Source organism: Phocoena sinus, chromosome 1, assembly GCF_008692025.1.
Source record: "Phocoena sinus isolate mPhoSin1 chromosome 1, mPhoSin1.pri, whole genome shotgun sequence".
NCBI classification, from domain to species: domain Eukaryota; kingdom Metazoa; phylum Chordata; class Mammalia; order Artiodactyla; family Phocoenidae; genus Phocoena; species Phocoena sinus.
The window spans coordinates 76,590,490-76,601,177 of NC_045763.1; the positions used below are offsets into that span (position 1 = coordinate 76,590,490).

At 35.0% G+C, this 10,688-nt stretch overlaps 1 protein-coding gene across 1 annotated transcript in view; it reads right to left on the bottom strand.

Moving 5' to 3' along the window:
• Nucleotides 1–10,688, bottom strand: part of COL24A1 (collagen type XXIV alpha 1 chain) — a 368,814-nt gene that overhangs the window by 355,234 nt on the left and 2,892 nt on the right. The window contains exons 3-4 of the mRNA XM_032642687.1: nt 4,948–5,001; nt 2,175–2,228 (exon numbers count right to left, since the gene is read on the bottom strand). Of these exons, the coding sequence (XP_032498578.1) occupies nt 2,175–2,228; nt 4,948–5,001 (108 nt within the window). The remainder of the gene's footprint in view (nt 1–2,174; nt 2,229–4,947; nt 5,002–10,688) is intronic.

Genomic DNA, 10,688 nt, shown 5'->3' on the forward strand with positions numbered 1-10,688 from the left:
AAATCCTGTGATTACATGTCAAAATTTATTGTTGAGAGAATGAAATTTGCATTTTTATTGCACTGTCTTGAATAAATACTATAAGAGGATTATAAAGTATAAGCCTTGAATGTTCTATTAATCCTGATTACTTTAAAGTGCATATTAAATATCTAGGAAAATTGGTTTCACAAACCACATGCTACAAGCTTTACTTGATTCATTTAAGACACAGTGGTGATTTTTAACACCTGTCACAATCTAACGTCCTCCACAAATATGTGCAGTTAAAACAAATCATAGTCAGTCTTGGCTATTTTGAACATGGTTATCAAATTATCAAATTAAATATGAATTAAAGGCTAATATTCAGGTCTATACAACTAAGTTCCCAAGAGGTTCAGTTAGTTGCTTGCAAATTAAAAGTGGAGGTTTTAAAATCCCTAATATATGGGTTCATAAAAATATGTTATTGGTAAATAGTTATAGTCAAAATTATACTCACACTACTAAATATAATATTAAAGAGAAATCTTGAGATTAAGATTTCATCTCTGCTAGTTCATTTTACCAAAGACACATATTCATACCAGTCAACACTGAAAAAATATCCTGTTTTTAATCTTTGGACAATGAAAATTTTTTGTTACAAAGTTCATCATTTTCTCCTGAATAAGTACACACATTTTTAAGAAGTCAATTAAATCAAAGGCTTTCCACTATCTCTACCTTCATCTCTCCTCACCCTATTCTCTATCTTTTTTGTTTCAAGTATCTGTTTGCTACTGGCTAAGGTAGCGGAAGGGGGAGGACAACACAAACCATGTGGAACCCCCCCTCCCCCATTCTGTCTTCCTTCTTGTTGTGGAGATCAGGGTGTTAGCAGGACGGCAAGCCCCCTAGAACTTCAGCTCTGTGGAAAAACACGAGCTGGGTCTTTACAACTACATTAGCCTTTCACTAAATATCCTGAAAGTCCCCCAAAAAGCGTGAAGGCTAGGGAATCACAAATTTAAGAACAAACTTCTAATTTCTTTAGAAGGCATTTGTCATTTTTCTCACTGTTACACATCCAGACTTTAGTTAAGTCTTTTTTCTCTCTGAGATACTTTATTAAACTCAAAAAATTGCTGACAGTGATGAGAAACTTTGGAAAATTTAGATTTAAAATATCTGTTATCATTATTACGTATTAATAATAATGATACTACTTATGACATGTTAACACTGTTAAGGGCTTTACTCACAATTTATTTAGCCTTCACTCCAGCCCTCTGAGGACATACTATGATTTTTCCTATTTTGGAGAAGAAGAAAGCGAAGCTTAAAGCCGCTAAGCAAGTAATTTTCTTCTATCATACAAATCAAGAGGGCTAAAACCTGAACCCCAATCAGTTAAGACTCCAAAACCTGTGTTCTTAAGCTCTATCCTATCTTAACCTATATCTATATGGTAACATCTATATGGTTACTTTTGAGTGAGATAATTAATAAGCAGAGTGGTTATTAATGACCCTAAAATATTCATGATGTTACTGGAAACCAAAACCCTAATGCTTAATGCATATATATAAATTTAATTATCTTTCCAATTCCATATCTGCTCTCAAGGTAACCAGCCTGGTATATATTCTTCCATCCATTTTTACTATACTCATACTACTATCTATCACACTATTATCTACCATGCTACCACTACACAACAATGTATGCTCATGTATATATATATATATATATATATATACAGGCTTTCAGGTTAGCTGTTCTCATAAAAATATGAGTATCCTATAAGCATTATCCTCACAGATCTTTTTCAGGTAAAAATATTAGGTAAGTGTGGAACAGGGAAATAAATGATATTTTATTTCCTCAGTACTTATCTATACATTAAAATAGCCTTGATTTAAGGTAAATTACTCAAATCACAATCTGTATATTTCAGGGGTTTCCATATATTGCCATCATATTTTGACAATAAAGACTTTGGAATACCAAAGCAGGGCTGTGCTTGCCTTTACCACTAGCTATATATAAATCCAAGTGTGGCGGGCTCTCAGAGGAGCCTGGCTCTCTGCCAGGCTAAGACCATCTTGCTGAAGAATCATGCTCTGGAAATGACAGAGATCCTCGATATCCCAAGGTTGGCTTTTAAAAGTTAAAGATCTTCTTTACGATACTCACTAATAATCACTCACCTTTGGACCTGGTAATCCAGGTAACCCAGGATTTCCATGTGGCCCTGGTATGCCCTGCAAATAGTGGGGGAAAAAAAAAAAAAAAAAAAAAAAAGATCATTCTTAGCACAGATCTAGATACAAATAACAGACAGTGGTTATTATAACATTCAAATAAATATTATGTAATTCATTAAAATGGATATATTATTTTACAAAGTTCTTTATCTCTTCTGAGATCTTGGATATTTCAGTCTTGGAGAAGACTAATTATAGAGCAGAACTGTGGTTTCTGTTTTTGCTTCAAAACACTGTCCTTGAGGTGTTTACGTCCCTTATTTACCACCCCTATCTCCAGCCACATTGCTTAGTGCTACTTCTAAAAGTTGTGCAGAGTAAGAAGCCTAAAAATAACAAAGTGCAATTGTTTAGTTACTCTCCTCTCAACATATGGTAACCCTTTCTGCACTTGGGTTTTTGTTTATGCTATCATGCGTACCTTAAAGACTTACCTCATTTAACCTTGCCCCCCTACACCTGCCCAAATCACGTTCAAGCATCAACTGAGATACCACCTCACTTTTAAAATCCTGGCTACACCAGCATGAAGGGATTTCTCTTTCTTACTCATTTCCACAGAAACTGGGGCATGTAAAATTTATTTGCAATTAGTTGTATATTGCCTTGGGATATTTCTGTCATTTAAATATTTTATTGCTATTTTAACTTCCTTATGACATATGTTTAGTTTCAGAATTATAAATTCTTTGAAAAGAGTCTGTTTTTCGCAGGCTCAGCAGCCATGGATCACGGGCCCAGCCGCTCCGTGGCATGTGGGATCTTCGCAGACCAGGGCACGAACCCATGTCCCCTGCATCGGCAGACGGACTCTCAACCACTGTGCCACCAGGGAAGCCCAAGAGTCTGTTTTTAATATTACCAGTGTAGTACTTAGCACATAGCAACCTCTCAATGAATATTTGTCAATTTGGAGAGTTCCCTGGTGGTTCAGTGGTTAGGACTAGGTGCTTTCACTGCCATATCCTGGGTTCAATCTCTGGTCAGGGAATAAAGATCCCAAAAGCCACACAAGGGAGGCCAAAAAAGAAAAAGGAATATTTGTCAATTTGAATTCAATAACTGCTTCTATTTACTAAATACCTACTATTGTGCAAGTAACTGTGCTAATGCTTTACTTCTTAATTACTAATCCTTATAACAATCCTGCAAGGTGGTTATTTACTCCCATTTATAAATGGGGAAACTTAGGTTCACACAACCAGCAAGTAGAAGACTAAGATTCATCTCCAGAAGGTCTTCCACGTTTCCAGGCCTCCTATACTCATTTGGGCTTAGTACCACACCCCTGCGCTCTTCAGCTACACCTCCATCTTGACACATAAATAGTTATTAATTATCTATTTATCTGTCTTTTCACTTCTGAACTAATAGAGCATTATGTTTCAGAAAGGAGAGGGGTGCTGGCAATGCAAACACTGAAGGTATATCTAGCAAGATGAAAACTAAGGGCAAAAATTAGATTTCATGACATCTCATTCATGTAGTCTTCAAAAACAAATTTCAATAAAGCAGATGGAAAAATTTATAAGGATTAACAAATGAGTTTTTGATGTAGATGTGGGTGCAATGGGTATAAAGGGTTATTTCACAAAGCTCAGTAGTGCAAGAGTGAGCAAGGACAATAACTTTAGGAAAAATTAGCATCAATGAAAGTTTGGGATTTTTAAAAAAGATGACTTGCTGGTTGTTGCCAAATAAGATAGAATCTAAGGAGAGAAAAAGGTCATGCTGTGGGAGAAGAACAGCCTTAATGGTGGAGAGGGAATGCAATTAGTGTAAAGGTGAACTCAGTCCCTCAGGGAAGTAGGATCCAGGACCTCCTGACAGAAAAGTAGGAGGACAGAAATGGTCTGCTGGCTGGAAGAGAGGGGGCAAGTTTAGAAGACACTCTGGGAGGAATGTGGTAGGTCATCAAGTATAAAGAAAGAAATGTCAAACAGCTACAACGGAGTGAGTAATCATCTTCAGCCTCATATGGACAAGATCTTGATGTGAATAGGACCATTTAAAGTAACATTTTAGGGTGATTTTTCATTATATTGTTTATATGATAAATAAAAATCAGTAAAGAAAGTGGATCATTTATGGCATTTGCATTTGTCTTTATAACACACAATCACAATTCTTTTTCTAGCTCTTTGAAGAATTTCTGCTAGTAGAAGTCCATTCTTTTGAGGTTGGAAAGAAACTAATTCTAACACAGCAATAAATCTTTTGTTGGACCTGTGTAATGTGAGAAACTACTGCTTATCCTTAAGGCAGCTTTTTTTCCTCAGGACAATTACTTTTTTACTTTATAGCTCCAATATTTTCCATTATATAATCCAGGAATGTACTATTTTAAGGCCGCCCACTCTTTTTCATTTCCCAAAGTAAATGAACCCCACCTTGGACTATCAACTGCAGATGAGATCACTTTATAACTAAGAATAATGTTACAAATAGCACTCAAACAGTCACTGATCTACAAATTTGATTATCTTTCTTGAGCGTGCTCACAGAGAATGCTTTGGGGCTGGGTGTTCATACTCGAATAAACAGCTGGCACGTATTCCCAGGTTTCTCTTGAATTGGCAAAGGTGGGGCTAATTTCCTACCTTTGCCAATCCAGGGCAGATTTCCAAGGGAAGTACGTACTGTACAATACTAGGAAAAAACATACTGGACAGCTACAGTTCTAACAGCAAGTGAGAAATGGAGGCCATCTACTTACCCGTGGACCTCTCTTTCCTGATGGACCTGGGATACCTGCTGGGCCAGAAGGACCCTTGGAAAACAAATGCTGAGATATTAGGCATGATAACAGATGCATCCTCTCTCACAAGTCTTGCTAAGAGTCTCAGTCCAGGGGTCCTTTTCCATCCCTAGTTACCAGCTGATGATTTTCAAACAACATGAAACCCCTCACCCTAATCAGCAGGGGTGAGAGCTGAAACTCAAGACGTCCTCTTTAATCTGGCTAGATATGGCAGCAGGAAGTCTATGACTTACGGTTATGGCCACTGTATCTGGTTTTCACAGGGACCATAACTAGTAGTTTTGTGGGTAGTTTTTTACCTAAATTTACTTTTACTACTGAAGGAGGAATTCAGTTTAGGGTTTAGAGACCAACAACTACAGGTTTTTTCAAACACATTTCAACAGAAGACTTGCCTTGAAAAATTAAAGCATTAACCATTTTATGTTCTTTTAAAAGGCTTATACCAAGGATCTGTGTAATGTGTTAAACTGTTACAATGAGATCCTTCTAGTATATTCAGTAATAAATCTGCCTTACACAAAATGCAGCATACCAGGAGGTTACTAATAAGAGTTAAATGGTTTGTAAAAACAAAATATGAAAGCAAAAACAGGTCAATTTTTAAAGTATTCTGAGTTCTTTAAATGTCACTTATTAAATATATCAAATAAGAAATAGGAAATACTACTTTGTTTCCTCATATTATGCCTTATGTCGTCTTTTTTTGCTTTAACAATCAACTGTAGAAGAATAAGTGTTCATTTGGGATACGGTTAATACATATTCATTCATTCATCTGTCCATTAATTTCATTGTTACTGTGCACTCTGCTGCCATGGCATTATTCTTGATGTCTACAGAGCATATGCACATTCCATTTTACAAACATTCATTCATTACTGCAGTAAAAATACTACAAGTTTTGAAATGAGACATATCAAGGTTAAGATATTAGCCCTACCATTAACAAGTAGCATGGTCTACTGATCCTCATTTTTATGTAACATTTTTATCTTTGAAACTTTCTCCTTTATTAATGCTACAGTCATTTTGCAGTTTTCTAATGCTCTTTATATTTCAAACTGTCCATTTTCCTTTTAATTTTTCTCCTTCTCCTACTCCTTAATAAAAACCTTTCATGTATTCTCTAATATTAAGAGAAAAGGAATATTCCTATTCAACCACAGAAGAGTAATATTTCTGTTCTCCCTCCTGAGCCATTCAAATATTCTGCATCATTATTATATCACTAGCTTCCATCAAAAACTGACTTTCACTTATTTTCAAAAAAAATTAAAATTCTTTTCAAATTATTTCGGGTTCTGCTGTTATCATCAGAACTTACCAGCTGATGATTTGAAGTCCCCCAAAATAAGAACTAAAAATTAAAACTAAATGCAAAATTAAAACAAAATATCTAGTTTGGTTTATTGCCCTGTCACGCTACTTTGTGACATAAGAAAACACTACTACATTCACACTGAAAAAGAAGTTAATATTACAGTTAATGTTAGATACTAAGGAGAAAAGACTATATTTTATGTTGTGACTGAAATATTTGAATTGTTTAATAAGCAATAAATAAAACTCAATTTTAACTTGTCTTCACAATTTTGCATTTCTGTATCTTTGAGAACAGGTTATTAATAGGCATTTTCTAGAAACCAGAGAAGTAATTTTACATGACATTTTTTATGAATTATTTTTGATAAATAAAGTACTAAAAAAGGCACTTTAACTTTCAGGTTATTGGTTATTAAGAGAAAGTATAATTCAATTAAAAGAGCAATGGTATGGCAATCATCCAATCTAGATTCAAACCATGCTTCAATCATTTACTTGCTGAATGACCCTAGACAAGTCAATTACTCTATCTAAGCCTTAGTTTCCTCATCTTTATAATACTGATGATAAAAAATTTATTTTTCAGTGTTATTGTAAGCATTAAATATATTGTACTATATAAAATACCTGTAACTATGTCTGATATACAGTACTTAACCAATAAACTATAGAGCAATTTTTTAAAAGGTATGTCTGGGGCACAGGCAGTATTCAATTAATGTTAGTTATAATACTATTATTACTAGGGTAATATATATACTAAGGCAAATGTATTCAGTCCTTCTAAGAGATAGTAATATCTGGTCAATTAATCTTGGAAGTGCTACATCTAAAGTTCCCTCTATAATTCATTCACTCATTCATTCATTCACGCACTCAATAAACATTAGTAAACATCAAACCCTCCTGGAGGTGGCAGTGAGATAAAAAAACACCCATTAATAAATAGACATATAACATACATTTTATTTAGTGATATGAAGAAAAGAACAAGCAACCGAGAGAGATCAACAGTGTACATAATTTATATTGTGGTATCAGAGAAGGCTTCTCTGAGGAAGTGCTAAGTTCTATCTAAAAAATGAAGAGGAGTAACGAAAGAGGAGAAAATAAAATTCCAGAAAATAGGAATAAAATGAATTAGGGCATGAGTAAAATAAAACAAAACAAAGAAAAATTACAGTCTTATCAAGGAGATAAAAGAAACCCAACGGTGCGATTAAGCAAAAGTGGAACAAAATGAGGTTGCAGAGGAAAGCAGGGGCCAAATGATATATGACTGCATGGGTCATGATAAAGAGTTTTTAGTTTATTCTAACTGCTTTACTCTTCAGTCACTGAAGAGTTTAAGCAGATAAATGACATGATCTAATTTATATTTTAAATCGATCACTAGAGAATTTATATAAAAGATAGCATAATGAGAACCCTCCTTCCCTCAAAACCACTGAAAACAACAAAAAACACCAAAAGAAGAAAACATCTCTGATAAAACAAGGAAAAGACCAAAACCACAAACCAAAAATATGAAAATTCTCTTCCAAATATTGAGACAGTTTGGAGTAAGGAAAGATGCTGAGAGATGATCAAAAACAAAAAACAAACAAAAAACCTCTTCAGACGTCAAAGTTTGGACAGGCTACAGATATCTAAAAGTATATCAGTCCAGAAAGTTCATACCAACAATCCTTTAATAACAATAGTAAAGTTTAAGGAAATGGGAAAGCCACAGGACATATAATTCATGACCCTGTAAAGACCCAGTTCAAACAACCAGGAGTAAGGAAAGTAGAGCTGAAGAGGAAGAACCCATTTTCATGATCTGCAACAAATCTCGTAACTTCAGGAGATTTCTGGTTGTGAGAGGGGGGTAGAAGACAAGAGTATAAATCATCATATCACTTCTCAGAGCAATATAGAGGGCTTCACATACATGAAAATGAGAGGAGATATGTTTCTGGATAGAGGACAAAATAAATATGGAAAGACGGTGTTGAAGATAGCAACTTAAATTTGATGTTGTGTACCACTACTTCCCTTTGCCTCTCCCTATACAATTCTGAAGGAAATAGTGACCCAGATAGAGTTGTCTTTATTTTAAAAATGAGTAATAACCAGAAGGAAACCAGCAAGGGACCTATGCATATTGAGGGGAGGGGAAAGTGTGAGGACAGAAACGTAAATTAAAAGTAGATGAAAACTGTTTACCAGAAGAGGAATCACTCCATGCAACAGAGAAAAAGTTCATATAGTTCACTATAGATTCAAAAAATTTCAAGATGCTATTTTTCTACAAGATGAGATCTCAAAGAAGAGTTATAAGACATTAAAAATAACAACCAAGGTAATAAAATGTGAGCCAGAGAGCTTAAAGATTGAAAGAGCAAAAAAGAAACAATTATAGATGAAAGCCAGGTCAGAAACAATAAAAACTGACTACAACTGAAAAAATCAATTAAGGGATATGGATGTAGTTTAACTGAATTCACATGAAACAAAGTGGAAAAATGCAATCACATGGACATGACTGTAGAGAAGATAATAAATACTATCATCACAAAGGACATTTAACATATACTGGTATGCCTGAAGAATAATATAGAAAAATGGAAAAGAAAAATACCTGAGAATATAAGGAGAGACTTTTCTATAATAAGTAAAAATAATCTTCAGATCAAAAGAGTACCAGAAAAAACTGATACAGAACCTAACAGGTTTGATGAAATGAACTTCAAAGATAACAAAAGAACTGCATGGGCATACAGAGGAAAAACAGTCACCTACAAGTAGGAAAAATCAGGCAGGCCTCAGACTTCACACAGTAACATCCACTTCAAGAAGCAGTGCAGCAGTCTCTACAAAGTTCATCATTTCATCACCATTCACTCTCTCATTAGCTTTCTAACATCTACCTTTAGACTTCTACACTATGCTGAAGTCAGATTCTCAAAGTTCAATAATGACTTTCCCATCAGAAGATCCAAAGGATTTCCTCCACTTTTTCTCAGTCCTCAGCTGTAGCTTTCAGCACTGCTGATCAATTTCTTCTCAAAACTCTCATCTTTGGCTTTTGTGATAGTATACTGTATTCTCTCCCATCTCTCTAACTACTCCGTCACATTTCTGCTTTCTTTTTTCTTTCTTCTATAACCACAAAACAAACATGGTTCATGATTTGGCTCTCGACTCTATGCCAAACTCCTTTCCTTGAAAATTATCTGACTCTATAGCTTCAACTATTGATATAATATTGACAGGAAAACTCCCATATCTATACCCCCTACTTTGACCTCTCTTTTTTACTTCAGCTTATTCAACTCTTCCAACAGCTTACTGATTTGCCAACAGCACCTTAGATGTTTTAACTTGATTTCTTCTCCTAAAATCAACTTCCTCTCTTAATTATTGGTTTTAGTAATGCTATCACCATTCTCTCAATCCACAGGCTTAAAACCTTAGAAGCCATCTTGGATCCTCTACCTTTTTACTTGGTCCCTAGGTCCAATTAATTTCCTAGGTTTCTACCAAAGCTTCCTTCAAAATACCTCTTGAATCCTACCTCTCCTTTGCATTTTCACCGCTGGCATCCTAGATGTCCTAGTCTTGTAACATCCAGATGATAACAGGCGTTTCCTGTCTGCTCTGAGCACTGCCACCAGATTGACTTCCCTATTCATGCCTCTGCTTAGAAACCTACAGAATTCCCCACTGAGAACCAAGATAAAGTTAGAACTATCAGTTTGAAAATCAAGACCTCTACAACCTGTCCACATCTGTCTTGGGTCTTATATTTGTCTATTATTCAGCCTAATATCATGAAAGAGTTTGAGCTTTAGAGGCAGAAAACCTGGGTCAAAATCCTGGCTCTATCATTAATTAGCAATGTGGTTATGGACAAGTAAACTAATTCCTCTGGGCCTCAGTTTCTTAACCTGAAAAATGAGGATAATAATACCAAACTTACAAAGTTCTTTTAAGATAATAAACGTAAAGGGCATGGTAGAGTGCCTGCTACCATGGTAAAACTCAATAAATTATAACTATTTTGGTTATAGGTAACCAAAAATTAATAAGAACTCAAATTATAACTATTTTGCTGTTTCTCCTACATAAAAGATATGCCAGTTCCTTTCACCTATCAAAATCGTATTCATTCTTTGAGGCTGACGTTCTGAAAACTTTGTCCACAAGAACCTATCCTGAACACATTCAGCCTTAAGTGATCTTTCATAGGGATCCCCTCAAAAACTATTTTTCTTCCCTTTGAAAATGTGTACTCCATATACTTAGTTTGTATCTCTCAGTGACATTTAATCTTACTTGACCCTGAGATATAATTATAAATGTACTTCCTGTGTCCCTGTTACCAC